At 37.0% G+C, this 15731-nt stretch overlaps 1 protein-coding gene across 1 annotated transcript in view; it reads right to left on the reverse strand.

The window, feature by feature from the left end:
- Positions 1–734: 734 nt before the first annotated feature.
- Positions 735–15731, reverse strand: part of MGAT4C (MGAT4 family member C) — a 28906-nt gene continuing 13909 nt past the window's right edge. The window contains 4 exon segments of the mRNA XM_064419658.1: positions 735–4461; positions 6247–6394; positions 10344–10470; positions 10472–10497. Of these exon segments, the coding sequence (XP_064275728.1) occupies positions 3305–4461; positions 6247–6394; positions 10344–10470; positions 10472–10497 (1458 nt within the window). The 3' untranslated portion in view covers positions 735–3304.

Here is a 15731-nt window from a genome sequence, read left to right on the forward strand (position 1 = left end):
TCTGATTAAATATTTTCCTTGCAGAAGACAATTACTTTTCCTAGCATGTGAATAAAACACGTCTTCAAATATATCTTTTTGAAATCTGCCTGAAAACCAGTTATCATCAATTTTATGGCTTCTTTTTTCTATTTTCTTTTTTTCTTTTTTTTTCCTTCCAGAATCTGGTAACATTTTTTGTGTGAATGTGATAGATAAAATACATGTTCAGTGAAGGAGAAGCTGGATGGCCTACAGTGAGTGCTCAAAACATTAGCTTTCATAACTGAATTCTAGAATCTCATGGAATAAATGTAGTGTTAATTATCTCTTCAAAGTCAGGTCAAATTCAACAAGAATGGTTCCTGTCTCTCATTCTTAGCACTTACCAGGATTCACAGCCAAGGAAACAAAAGCTTTCTCTGAGGGCATTTGTGGGTTTGATCTCCTAAGACTGGTAACAACCAGATGAGAGATCTTGCTGCTAAGCCATTGTGCCAAATATGAGATCCATTACTAGTGTTATTTTGAAAAGGAAAGCAGTTTTGTTCAGCTTGTAATTAAAAAATACCATTTAGTTTGCTTAGGCTCATGTTGAGAGCATTTAATTTGTACTTGCCCTTCACATTGTCTATGGTTTTGATTGCAAGAGTATTTGAAATCTTGGGATTGAGTGTATTTTCAATTCTAATTTAGAAAATTGCTTCAGACATATTGCATTTCTGAATAAAAGTAAAGGCTCCTGATTAACCTAGTAATGTTTATCTTGTTTATTAAAGGAAAATTAATGAATTACAAGTTAATGGTGAAGTGGATACAGAGGAGAGCTACAGAAATGATTGGAGGGCTGGAGTACCTCTGCTTTGAGTAAAGGCTCAGAGTTGTTCAGCTGCAGAACAGACAGCTCCATAGCGACTTTATAGCACCTAAAGAGAGCCTGCATGAGAGCTGGAAAATAACTTTTTACCAGGGGATGTAGTGGCAGGACAAGGGGGAATGGCTTGAAGTTGAAAGTAGGTTTAGAATAGATACTGGGAAGAAATTCTTTACTATGGTGACAACAAGACACTGGAACAGGTTGCCCAGAAGAGTTGTGAATGCCCCATCCTTGGAAGTGTTCAATACTGGTCTGGATGTGGCTCTGTGCAACCTGATCCAGTGGAAGAAATCTCTGTCCATAGCAGGGGGCTTGGAACTAGATGATCTTTAAGGTCCTTTAAACCCAAATCATTCTGTGATTCTATAAAAGAAAAAATAGAAGACTGACAGTTTATTGAAAAAAAAAGTGAATTGACTAATAACTAATTACCAGCTAATTACTTTTGAAATGTGGACTATCGATATTATAAAGCAAGTCCTTCATAAGTATATATAATAATTTAGGATTAGCATGTATTTGCCTTTTTTTATTTTTTTTAAAGACAGCTTTAATTTTCCTTTTCAAGTTGAGCATGTATGACACTTTTAGATTATTTTATTGCAGATATGTATGTAAAAGCCCAGACATTTAGGTGCATATTAAGGAACAAAGAAACAAAGGCTTTCTTGGAGAAAAAAGATGTTTTTCTGAATTATGTAGAAGCATATATCAGAAGACTTATTTGACAATATACCTTACCTCTGTATTGGGTGATTTTCCAAAGCTGGACTCGAATTTATCCAGATTTATGAACCAGGAAAATCAATTGCATTGACGTTTTGTGTAGATTTAAAAAATAATTTAACCTGAAATAGCCATGTTAGGTTTGTATGTACTCATCCAGTAGCTAGCTCAGTCTTTGTCAGTGCAAGCATTCTTGAAATTTAATTCTAGCCTTCCAGGTTTAACTAAACCCCCTAAATGCAATCAGATGATAAGCACAGGATTCATGAGATTGAAAATAAAATGCTCATCTTTGTCTCACTTGCTACTCATGTATTTCTTAGTGTGCCTACTGAGACAATCTAGGGAGTTTCTTAGAGGAAAAAAAACCCCATAGATTCTCTTAGTCTAAATGTATGCATATAGTGTAAATCATATGCCATACAGATTCCTGTGTGATGCACTAGAAGCCCAGAGCTTACATTGAAGTCATATGGACTGGAGGAACTTTTCTGCTTGTTGTCTAAAGCCAGACAAAATATGTTTATAGGAAATAACCAGAGGCAGTCTGTAAGATGTCTACAATAGTAATACATTCAGAATTAGAAAACTTAGAAAAACCCCCAAACACCCAAACCCCTCCTAATTAAGAAACAAATTAATTTCTCATTGTATTAGGATTCTTAATTTTGTGTCTCTTCTATTGACTACAGATCATTCAGGACAGACTGGAGATTGCATTCACCCCCAACTGATTAACCCAGTAGATTTTGTATTTGTATCATGCATGAATTGGACAGGTAGATATGGAAGGTATGACAATCCTTGGAAACCATGCTGTAGTATTCAGCTGTCTGCAAATTTCTCAGGGGGAGTTCTCCATGTCATGAAGGAACAAAAAATATTGAAGCTGAGATCTGTTGAGATGCCTCTCTAAGAGAGCAGTGCTGCTCTTGAGGTACCTGGGTTTGATACTGACATTGGTAGTCAAGCAGAAGGCTTGCTTGGTGTGAGGCAATTTGAACAAGTAAGGAGAATAAATTGGTCCCTTAGGTAATGTAGAATCCAAGTAGGGCTCATTTCAGTGAAAGGAGCCAGGAAAAAGAACAAAGGATATTTGTTGAGACAGAAAAACAGATGCAATTATCTATTTTTTACATAATTGTCATGTCAGATTTATAATTTTATACATTCCCTTTTGACAAGAAGTTGCAATGACTAGCCACATTATTTTCTTACAGTGCTCAGAAGTAAACTGCCAGTTTCAGGACAGATCTCCTTGTCACAACTGCCTGGAAAAGAAACACATTACCAACTACAGTACAAACGCATACTACTATAAGATTTTAAATTTTTATGTGCATAAGGTGCAATCCAATTTCTTTTCACAATATAATGGCCATAGATTTAAATGTTTTGGCAGTTATATGACAGATTTTTTTGTTCTGTATAGTCCACAAGATCTCTCTTACAGAGAAGTAATAATTAAAAAAAGGGTTTAAAGATCTCAAGAGAAGTTTGAGAACCTTTTTTTTTCCTATAAAATTCAAAATTTTCAACAAATAAATGTTTGTATATTGCCTGACCAAACTGGTAAAAAATAAATTGCTTTACTTGTTTTGTGATTTCCCCAGAAATTCTGTGTCTCTAGTGAAGAGCTGAAGTGTCTGTTTTGCTGGGGAGTGGCACCATTTGTGACCCAGTTGATTGTATGCACTCTGTACCTTCTCAGGTGGCCTTGCTCTATTGATTTGGTGTTTGAGAAGTCCAGACACTAATGCTCCTAATGATCAGCCATTCTTTTTGGCTTTTAGTAACAAGTATTCTCATGCAGTTAATATCAAACAGAACTTTGTGCTCTACATCTGTTATTTCAAAATTCCCATTTTTGAACTCCCCTAGTCTCAAGTAAGTCGTACATTGTCTTCCTTTTTTACTGCCTACAATCTTTTCACCTACTTCCAGGGCCCCATGATGTAAAATGTCATTCTGCCGATCTTCAGTTCCAGTGACAACTTTAATTTTACTGATTTTAATGGGCTTTTCAAATACAATCCCATAGAAGTCTCCAGTAGAAGGAGCTTTGCCCCAGAAGTACTCATCAATGCTGCTGTAAGCCTTGCTTGCCTCATAGTTTTCAAATACATTCATATTGGTGTGCAAGTTTGCAGGTGGGTTGTCAGGGATATCAAAGGATTCCTCTTCAAAATCATCATCCTTTAACTTATTTTCTGCTCCTTTGTAAGATGAGTAGTATCCCATGTGCTGGAAGAGAGATGGCTTAAAACGTATCACTTCCTTTTGAGCTAACAGCCCACGAAAGTGGATGAGCAACCAATCGCAAGGCATTTCTTGGTAAAACATCAATAGAAAATGGGCCAGGCGTGGTAGGTCATGGGAATGGTAAAGCTTTCCAATGTACCCCAGCTTGGAGAATTCCAGTGTCACCCAGTAGGATCCTTCTCGTGAGGTAATTACTTTCTTAACAGCAGTCAAAAAATTCTTTGAGCAGCGAACATCATCTTCCAGCATCACATAATAGTCAGAAAGATTAGCACAAAAGTTTAGAAGGAAAGCATAATCTACATTTTGTTTTGATCGAAACTTCACACGGTCCTCGGGGTCATTGTAATTTCTCTTAAGGCCATCCAGTACAGGATAGTAATCCTCAGGGACATGAATAACTATTAATCTGCCTGCAATTATGTGATGTGCAAATTTCTGTGAAATATCCTGGACCATCCCTTCGCACCAGGCTGAGTCAAAATCTGCCAGCTGTACTACCACTGCAATTTCTTTGAGTTCATCATAGCTTGACTGCTCAAATATGGACTTGATGGTCTCGAGCAAGTAGTTTCCCTTTTTCCGTTTTACAGAGGATAGTCCAATTGTAAGATACCCTGTACAAAAGACAATTCAAACAAAAACTTGAGTATCTGATATTGGAAGCAATTTTATCACAAAGATATTCTCCAGAGCTGTGTTTATATTAAATAAACCTCAGGAACAGTGAAGACTGAGAAATTTGGTATGTGAGTTTATTAAGATGAAAGTGACAAAGGACCTTATTGCCTTTTCATTAAGAGGTATGATATTGCAAGCAAATAGACATATGGAGACTATTGTGTTAAACATTCACTTGTTTACTGCCAGGAGTGGCACGCTGGGGACAAATGCCAAAGCAGTGTGTACGTTTATGCCTTGTAGACAAAACCACATATACAATGATAAGACTGCAAATCTGCCAAAAGAAAGGGGATTATGAGGGGAATATTCACACCATATTTTGAAAGCAAGAAACTACCAAATGCAGCATTTCTATAATTTTAAGCCCTCTAAAAGTCTAGTTACATCTATGCATAACTTTACAGTTTTATGAATTTTGCATGGATAATGATTTCTCAGTGTGTTGATTTTAGGTGAATTTGTCTAGTGTTTCCTTGCCAGTAGTTTTAATTCTAACCCTCTTTCAGGACTCAAGCATTTTACAGGGAACAACCTGCAATTTAGACATTATTTTAAAGTAGAAGATAACTTCTCCCCTTGCTTGCACAAATAATTTTTAATGCTGTTAAATTCTTTCTAGACAGAGATATATCTTATAAAACAAGAAATTTCATTTCTGCAGTTTTTTAGTCATTGCCATTGCATTTTTACCAGCATTCTAAATCAGGATTTTTTTTCAGATATTTGCAAATATATCTCTATTTTTGGTAAATTCTGATGTAAAAAATGTTAAGACTTTGTAATTGACAGGGTGTACCTAAGTTGAACCTACCCCAACTTTCTTAAAATGTAGTAAAAAACTGTTCTGATAGTAATTCAGGGTTTCCCTTGAGGCTTAAGTCTGCTCAAAATGAAGTGGTACAGTGAAGCACAACCCCCAGAAGTCCTTTACACTGCAACAGAGCCCCAAATTTTTCAAATCTAATTTGAACAGACTTTATAGCTTTCTGAAACTCCCATATTATTTTATTTTACCTTCTGGGCTTGGACTTCAGAGCTTTGTTTATGTATATGAAATGGTTGATTTCAAAGGAAATTTCCTTTGAACCCAAAGGACACCTGCCTAAAGTCTAGGTATGGCCATATTTCACTTTTAGAAGTCTTGAACCATGCACGAAATAAGAATAATTAAATAGTCCATCTGCAAATGGCTGTGAGAAGAATCCTCCTTTACTGTCACAATAATAGAACAATTCAGCTCCCTTTTTAGCACAACTAAAAGAGCAAGGAGGTCCATTTGCAGCTGCTGGGCCAGCAGGATAGCAGACCTGAGGGGTGCATCTATATGATGCCAAGTATACTTAAGATTGGATTTACCCCTTATATAGAGATTGACAGTATGGTCTCAGAAGGTGATTGCAGAAGCATGCATATGCTTCTGCTTTTTAAATCATCTTCCTCTTGCCTGGGAGGAGATCCATGGAATTATGCTCCCACAGACCACCCAGGGGCTGCTGGCAGGACATCTACAACTCAGGTAGCTGGTCAGAAGGCAATCAGGCTGCAGGGAAATCACTGCTAGGTCTGGACTAGAGGCCACTCAAGAATGTCCATGAACTCTCTTGGGACTGGCGCTGCTTAACTCATCCTCTCTTTCATAGAAATACCACAGGGACGATATGGATTTCACGCCTTTTTAAACTACCTCATTTTGCAATATTCTAATTGCAGTTACTTACTTTTCCTTGGCAAAGGTGTGCCAGCTAGGTAGCGATAGGAAATGTTTATAGATCCTGAGAAATTAGACAAATCTTTAAAACTGTGAACATAACGCTCTGGGTTGAGCTGGTGCGTGGCTGTTTCTCTGATTAACTGCTTGTCCCCTTCCTATTAGCAGGAAAACAAAAATAACAAAAAAGGGAGAGAGAGGGAAACACATTTGTGAATTCCAGTTAGAGAGGAAACATGGACAGGCAGGTTTCCAAGAACAACATTTTTCAGTTTCAGCTTTCATGAAAGCATGTAGATGTCACCTCATTTAAAACAAAAGCAAACGAGCAAACAAACCCCCCCCCAAAAGAACAGACATTACTGAATATCATACATTCTGGCTACAAAAAACCTACCATAAACCTTCAGATTACTGTAAAAGGAAAAGAAAAAAAAATCACTTTGCATAAAACTCTGGAAAAGTAGCAAATATTAAATTATTGGCCAAAAATGCTGTGATATTCAAAAGAGGGATAAGCAAATATCACTCAGCAACAGATAAGATAATTTTCACAGATTTGGAAACACAGAAGACTTTAAAAAATGTTTCTAGTGATTCAAAAAATCTACCAAAACTGCTGCAAAGGAAAGACAAATCTAGATCCTGGCACCTGGCTCATTTTAGTATTTTTCTGAGAAGCTTTGACTCAGGTTTGTGATAAGAAGAAATGCATGTGATCATGTAGAAGTTTCTCTGAATTTGGAGAACACTGTTTGATGGCATAGTTAAAAGGTACATTTATCACCACACCTCCTCTTCCTTCCTCCTTCTTCAGTCCTTCCAAGAGGCTTCCCTAGTCATAGTAAAGGCACAGAATGGAAAGAGTGGCTTCATCAGCCACAGAAAGAGTAAACAGTGCTCATATTTAATGGCATAAATATTAAAAAATGTGTCAAAGCTATATTTTATAGCACAAATAAATCTTTCTGTAAACTGATCTTATATTCATTTATAGTTCATTGTTTTTCTTGCATAGAAGTAGTAAAAAATCCACTTCTGAGCTTAGTAAAGATATTTGGCTGACATCCAGGAGCATCTACCTGCACTGTTATGCTCTCTTGATTTTCAGTGTCTCTTGAGTAATTTCTCTCAAGTGCTTATGTGCCACTTTGTATTTGCTCATAAATTATGAGAGGAAATTTGATGATCAGGTTCAAGATTAAAATGTAACCTAATGCTCTAGAAAGAAAATACACCAAAACTTCAAGAGTTTTTCCATGAAAAATGTTAGGTGGAAAACAAAAAAGGCTGGTCCAAAAACTTTCTTTTTTCAAAACCCTTTCTTTAATATCTGAGAAGCAAACAAAACATTGTGTCACGGGTTCCAGAATGGAGCACCAAAATTCCTTGTTTCATAAGGTCTTGGAATGGAAACTTATTCTGCTGAGGTTTTGCTACATAAAATATTTAGAAATAGACAATGTCAGAAGAAAATATTTTGATTTTAATAAGCAAAACATCTAAACTGACCACAAAAATTTTCCTTTTTCCCCCCTCTTTAATAAATGCCTTTTGTGGCTAACATTTCTTTTTAATAGCTGCTCTTTCATTCTTTTGTTGAACGATGGGCAAAACTGAAATCTGGACTTTTTCAAAAGATTAAAATCTGTTTCTTCTATCTCTAGCTATGTAGATGTCAGTGAAGCTGAGGAGCTTGATTAACTCTCCTTGGTTTTCTTCTCTAGCTTTTCTAGAATGGTTTTGGCTTTCATCTGTTCACTAACCTCTAACTTACATTCCAGTGTTTGCTGGGAGTTTCATGTGGGTGCCATAGGATGAAATGCCACAGTCCTCCACCCTTTATGAAGATATCCTGCTCTGCTAAGGATGCTGTGTTAATTACAATAGTGTAATTCTTTGCATAGTGCCCAAAAGAGTGATTAGTATTCATAGAAGAGTGCAGAACACATGCTTCACTTACAATCCACTTACAACTCTGAATAGGTAGAAGACCCCCTTGTGTATATTGTGATATCTGGTAAATTTTAGCTTGGTATGTCTTCAGAATGCTTGATGAAATGCAGTTCATACATTGTAGATGAAGCACCTTAAACTGCTTTTCTAATACACATGTATCAGCACTGCTTAACTGCAGACCCTCTACCCAACATACTTCAGTTATTTTGCCACATGGGCTCTTACTTTCCATTTCTGCAGCAAATGCCCTGCAGAAAACAGTGAAGCGATTCTCTGGATATGTTGGACCCTTTGAGCAAAACCAGAAGGTTTCTCTTCTCCCTTCTTAAGGTTTACCAAAATGAATGTCATTTTAACACTAACTTTTTGAAAAAGACCACTTGTGTTACATCTGGTGCCAGAGACACCAGCACAACCACCCCTTGCACAGCCTGCTGCCTGAGACTGGGAGGAGGAGTTCTGGGTCAGTTGTCTTCCCTCTACCAGTTACCTTCGTCCAGCAGGAGATTGGCTGCAATTCAGAGAGCATTTGGGGCTCTAAGGACTTTCAGATTTTCATTCCCTGAGGGAAACTGGTTAGCCTGCTGTGCTCAAAAGCTTTTCCCAAGTATATTTCTCTTCACCACAAACAGCGAAATTGCTAATCTTTTACCTTAGCAGAGAAAACACACCAGACAGGGTGTGTTTGGAGCTGCCAGACAGGGTCAGGAAGTTTGAGAATAAAACTAAATAAATAAGTTGAAAAGTCAACATCCTAACACACTTGAAAAATACTTGATGGACCATAAAGGTATCAAGAGACCTGGAAGAACTCTCAGGAGACTTGGCAAGAGACTTGGCTGAGAGCTGCATGAATGCAAACATGCCAGAACTGTGATGAGAGAAGCAATGAAAGAGAGTGAATTTATAAAAGGCAGGGGAGGGGAGGGTGGAAAGAGAAATTAAGAATAAGACATGGAGCCATCTGGGGAGCTGGCAAATAGGACAGGAAAAGATTTCAAAAACAAGCCAAGAGGAACACCATTAGCAGTTATAATAAAAGCACTTTCAGAAACATCTGGGGGACTTTGAAGCAATTAGTGAACAGAGGAGAAACATTAGGGAAAATGCCACTAGGAAAAAAAAAGTGATAAGCCAGGTCACATTTAATCATAACCAAGAAATGTTAAGTAAATAAAAAAGTGAAAAACCTTTGTGGTACACAAAGAAATATGCCTGTAATGGAGTAACATGCTACAAGAATGGGCTATCTTTTCAATGGCCTAAAAAAGTACTAGCATAATATTAATATTGTAAATATTTACAGTACTGTTATAGGTAATTACATAGTTATAATATTTTAAATTAAAATAATTAAAACTGCATATATGGTTCTGACAAACAATGTAAGGATTTTGCTGCTCGTGTATTATACTTTTTGACATACTATTATTTTTCTTTTCAGATGCAAATGGGATCTGAATTCACCGCTCAAAATTTTGGAAAATCCACACTGTCTCTGTTCAATTCAAGATAAAGACAGCACTATCTAGTCATATCACAATATAACAAATTCTGTTTATAGTCATTTTACTATTTGCAAGATTCAATTTTCAACCAGTATGTTTTTTTACTGGGCCCAGTCCAATCTCCGAAGAACTGGAAATTCAATCCTTTAATCGAGTCTCTAGGGCTCACTTGGCATTCAGCGCTGACACACCCCTAGGTTACACGTAAAACGTAGAGTTATGCTATGTTGTCAGTAGCTTACTTGTTGAAATTCCTAACATAAATATTTCTACAATTTTTTTCAAAATCATAAACTTACATTAGGTTTCATTTGTCTAATTTTTAATGCTGTGGCACTGAACCCATCAGACTAAAATCTGAGTTACAAAAAGTAGGAAAAACACAAAATAAACTCACTAAAATGAAATTATTTATGCAAGGAGCTTAAAGCAGATAGAATGGGTGCAAATTTTATTTTATAATTTTATTTCTTTAATAACATTTAATGAAGTATTCAGAGGTGAGATTTGCAGTGTATACTGAAAAACAAGCTCCCAGCTCACACAAATATTTTAGATGTAGTTTATCCTCAACAATTTACCATTTTATTAGGGGTGTTTTACTATTTTGTTGTTCCAGGATCAATTCTTTGCAACTTACCAAAACATAACTATCTTCAATGTACAAGTTCATGAACAGCAAGCAAACAACAAGGATTCCTAAGAATGACACTGCTGATCGTTTCCGCAAGCATCTCATTTTATCAAAATATTTCAAGTTGTGTCTTGTGAAGAACTGCATACGGTAGTGTCACCTATGAAAAAAACCACAGCATTACAAGAATGGTCCACCTGATAAGCATGACAACAACTAAACTTACCTTCAGATGTATCAAATCCCTCCAAACTTACATAGACTGCACTTTCAGGCAGAATTGATTTCATTTAACCATTGTCATCTTCAGGTTTAATACACAATCTTAACTATAAACTAAGCTTCCTTATTTTTCTTTTTTTAGGTGTCAATAAAGGAAAAAAAACATATACCCACTGTCATACCCATTTTAAAGTGGATTTATGATGGATGTCACTGTGGCAGAAGCGCATCAACAGTTTAGTTTGCTATGCTTAACTATCAGATCCCAGCTTGGTGGCCAGAGATGACGCTGTGCATTGTTCCCCCATGTACCTGTGTTTCCTCCCAACAACAGGCCAGGTCAACAGAAAAGGAGGAAATTATTGCATGACTCAGTGTTGTTACCAATGGAAGAATTCTGTATGCCAGAGCTTCCAGGAACAAAAAGGTACCTTCCCTGAAGTGAAAAAGTATTAGCAAGACTGTATAAAATCTCAGAGTTTTTCTATCAAAGTACAGAGGCCCAAGGTTAAGTGGAGGTATTATTTCCATCTTCAGAAGAAAGGTGGGTCTCCACCTTAGACCAGACACATCTAAGCAGATTATTGGGAAATTCTTACCAATCCAATTAGATAAACCAAATAAGGGTGGCACAGAGATCATGAATCCCCTCAGTATTTCTGGTCAAGATCAAGAAAGAGGACTCTCTAGTCATATTCTAATGTTGCATATTCATTTTAGTCATTTCACTCTGGAAAACAAGATGAACACTGTTCTTGTCCACCAAATTGTAGCCCTAACCTATGTAGGACTGTATGTGTTGGAACAAGATTTTGCCCTAAATTAAAGATCTCACTTCCCAAACTCTGAGGGATTATTAACAAAACAGCAGACTATAAACTTATTATTTATGTATTATGTTCTTACTCATATTTTGATTATTTTCCACAGCAATTCATGATTTTTCAATTGAATTTAATCTATAGAACTTATATACAAATGAAGACTTTAAAGCTAGCCTATGTGAAGTAGGAAAAGCCACAACACATGCAATGGTTAAAGCCTGCAGTTAAATACCTTAATTTTTGGAAGTGTTGAACATCTACAAAATAGGACATATTAGGAGTTCCATAAATGATTTGTCATGTCATATAGAAAATGTTCTGTCCTAATAATAAAAAATGTACCAAGCACAAAATCTAATGTATGTTTGTTTTGCTAAACTGAATAAACACATTTAATGGTATAAAATATGAGTCCATTGTACTCCAGAGAATCAGGAGGTAAATATATAAAACATTTGTAACACAATTAGTAATTGCAAGGAATCTATAGACTTGAAATGAACTGCAGTAAATGGAGTCTGGTTGTACACAGAAAGCTTTTATATTCACTATGTTGAGAATAAAACCAATTTACAGGCTGCATGAAGAAGAAAAAGAAATCAGTAACAATACATATTTTTGTTTGTCTTTATTTAGGGTGGGCTGAATTACAAAAACCTGATTATTCTGAAGCTGAAAACCCCAGTGTAGTTATTTTTAAAAGTTACATCAAAGATTTCATTTTTCTTAATGTTTAAGGACAGTGAAAATAAACCTCAGGGAGGAGGTGCTAGGGACATGAATCTCTAAACACTGTGCCTAACTGTACCCCTGCAACTCCCTGTGACAGCACAGTGATTGCTAGTTGTCTGTGGATCCGGCAGGCTGTTGTGGAAATGAAAGGCTGCCCCTGTTTTAGAAAAGATTGTGTTACACATACGATTTGATTTTCATTTTTATTTCATTCTTTTTTTTCGTCCCCTTCTCCCCTGCCCCCTCCCTTCTTCTTCTCACAGTAGAATTACTGATTTTCAAACCACTACACTCAAACCTCTACAATCAGAGGATCGCTGGATGGTTTAAATACTGACACTTCTCATATTAGAGGCATTAACTATCCTGACTATTGAAAATGCAGTTAGTCTGGGTTAGAGTGCTTGCAGTCTCTGTCAGCATATTACATTTCTCTTGGGTAAAAAAAAAAACAAAAACCAAACCAAAACAAAAGAAACCAAAGCAAACAAAAAAAACCCCACCACCACCACCACCACCACCAACAAAAAACCCTCAAAAACAAACAAACAAAAAAACCCCCACAAACAACAAAAAGCCTAAAAAAAAAAAAAAACAAAAAAAAAAACACCCCAAAAACCTCCCAAAACAACAAAGCAACAAAACTTGGAAATAAATAAATAAATGTGGGGTTTTTTTCAGTCACAGGATGAATGTATATGACAGATTTCCTGGCTGGACTGTGGTGTTACACAGGTCCCCCATCTTTGCCCTGAGCCACCTGTCTGAAGTTCCCAAGGATAAGGAAGGGACTTAGAACTCTGTTTCCTGGTCATGATGTATTAGATCATTCCTATGTTGGGATATACATTCCTGTGTATGTCTTATTCCTAATAGATCATTCCTATTGGGTTGGGAATAAATATAGAGGGAATTACATAGGTGAGGCTAGAGGAACTGTCGCAACTAAAGCTGATGTACAGAGAGAGGGGGGCACAGTACGGTCACCACTCAGAGAGGACCCCCATTGCTAGTGATGGTTGCACACGAAGCCATTACATCACTCTTCTGCACGTGGAAACATCTGGAAGCACAACATGTGCCAGAGGAGGCTTTTTGTTCATCCCATCTCTTGGTAGATCCATGCCAGGTAAAGGCAGGGAAGGGAAGGACGCCCCAAGGAGGGCGCGCCCGGTGGATCCAGTCCCGTCCGGTCCCGGAGGAGGCTGTGGCACCGCTGGTGACAGCAGGTGGCAGCGCAGGGTCGCCCGTGCCAGCCCCAGCCTGCTGCTCGCCGCTGTCCCCCAGCCGCAGGTCGGCTGGAGGTGCTGCTTGACATCTTGACATCCTTACACCGTAAGCCTTTGGCTAAGAACGCGCCCAGGACCATCCACATGTACATGCAGGATTCCTTACAGCTTCCTAGAGCTGCCTCCTCTTGCATCTCTGTATCCAGTCTGTGGATTGCATTGTGGAACACCACACCAGTGAAATTTGCACAGAAATATTTTTTTTCAGATAATGTCATTCACCTTTTCAAAAATAGTCTCAGAATTTTCTGCAGTGAGACCTCTGATTTTCTTTAAGAATATGGGAGCAGAATATTCACCACTACTAAAAATCTTTGATATTGAAAAAAAGGTTTCCATTCATAATTCAATTCTGACAGCACAGCTTTGCTTGAAGATTTTATGCCTTCATTATTCATGCACAATTAAGTAGCTATCAGAATGGTATGAATACAATTTGTTTCATAAAGCTGGCATGAAGCAGTTAAACAAAATAATTAATAAACATGCATAAATTATAAATCTTTTCCTTTCTAGATGAGATGTGTTGCTTTCCTTAGTGTCTAGAGAGGGGTCTTGTAAGACCACAGATCTCCATGTACATGTATGCGCTGCTATCAGACACACAGAGTTTTACATGGTACTGTGAAATTGTAATTCCTTTGACTTTTTAAAACTATACACAGTGAAGAGGTGGTGAGCCAAAAAAAGCAATGACATACCTTTACAGTGGGTAGATGCTGTTCTTTATAGGATCTACAAAGGCATGAAGTCTGTGTAAAAGTTCAAGAATGGATTTTCACATGACACTGTGAGGTTTTCTCTTGCAGAATTTGCAACACTCAGAAGAATATTAACTTTTTTTTTAAAAAAAAGTAAATCTCAAATGACCATCTAGAAAGAGACTGTTTTTAATAGAGCAAGTCCTTGAAACCAAAAACTGAAATAAAAATATTTAAATTTATGTCTATTAAAATTTTAAAACAAATTTCTATTTGGATTATTCCTAAGAGGAAAAAATTACATAAAGCAAGATTTTCTTTCTTATTTTCCTTTTTTCAGAGGAAAATACTTCTTTGTCATTGACAGAATAATTTCTCTAGGCCACATTCATGTACACTCACTGGTAAACCATTCCAGATTTGATCCATTCTAATTCTTCATCACTTTCTGATAATGCTAGGGATTTGTGCTTTGTCCTGCTTTTAGAGATTATCACTTACTTTCCTTACATCTTTCCTCCACAAACAGATACATAAAAGGCTTTGTGGTGCTACTTTACCCTTAAGGTTGCCTACACAAGTTAAGGACTTCGCCTTACCTAACCAGTACTGTTAATCTGCTTCTATCTACAGCTGTGCAGGGGTGGAGCAACAAGGTCATCTTCATATTATATTCTGGTCTGCTTGAGTGCTGTGCCCCAGCAGCTCAAGAAAAGTTGCTTATTTAGAGAGGCACTGATGGCCGTGAGAAATGGTAACTGCATTATTTTAATATTTTCAAATGAGGCATGTAGATTTACTTGTCACTGTAGAGTCCATATTCCAGGAGGTGGAGCTGATCCACTGCCACACGTATTATATGAGATAATACAGAAATATCACTGGATTATTAAAACCCTTGTGAACTTTATTGCAATCCCTTATTTGGTAGAGACACTCGGAAGCAGGCACTTCATTCCTCAGTTTTGTGATATAACATTCTACCACTTACTGAACTGCTTAACTGGAAGTTCTTAATGCTTGTCCAATGTGCTTTTCATTTTTTCTTTTTGGAAGGCTGTACACAATACCTCAAGAATTACATTCACTTATCTTTATAAAGTCACAGAGGAAACATTTCTTAAAAAAAAAAAAAAAAAGGGAAAAGCCCCAAAACAGACCAGATTTTTTAAATGGTTATTATTAGATTTTGCATGTACCATGATTTTCTTGTGCAAGAATAACAAAAATGAATCCTAAATTTTGATGTAGAATTGAGCTGCAGAGGGTAGTGTACTAGAGAATTGTAATGGATAGGCAATTCCATTGGGCTCAGATAGACTCCCAGGCAGATTCACTGCCTTACTGAAAGCCTGAAGGTACACATAAAATGTTTAAGGCTGACAGGCAGGATGTTCGCTGCCACTGGCAGCAGGGGAATAAAAACTCGTTTGAAGGAAAGTTTAATGCTGAATGAGGCTAAAAAATCCAGAGGAACTCAGGTTTTAAACTAATCGTAAGTAGATTGTGTAGCTACACATGCTTAAATAAATGGTTTGAAGATGATTATATCGTCTGAAATCTGGGTTCTAGATACAGGAGGTTAAAAAGTGGAGATCTATAAGGAGGCAGATTACTCAAAAGTGA

The sequence above is a fragment of the Passer domesticus genome, chromosome 5 (assembly GCF_036417665.1).
Source record: "Passer domesticus isolate bPasDom1 chromosome 5, bPasDom1.hap1, whole genome shotgun sequence".
Classification (NCBI taxonomy): domain Eukaryota; kingdom Metazoa; phylum Chordata; class Aves; order Passeriformes; family Passeridae; genus Passer; species Passer domesticus.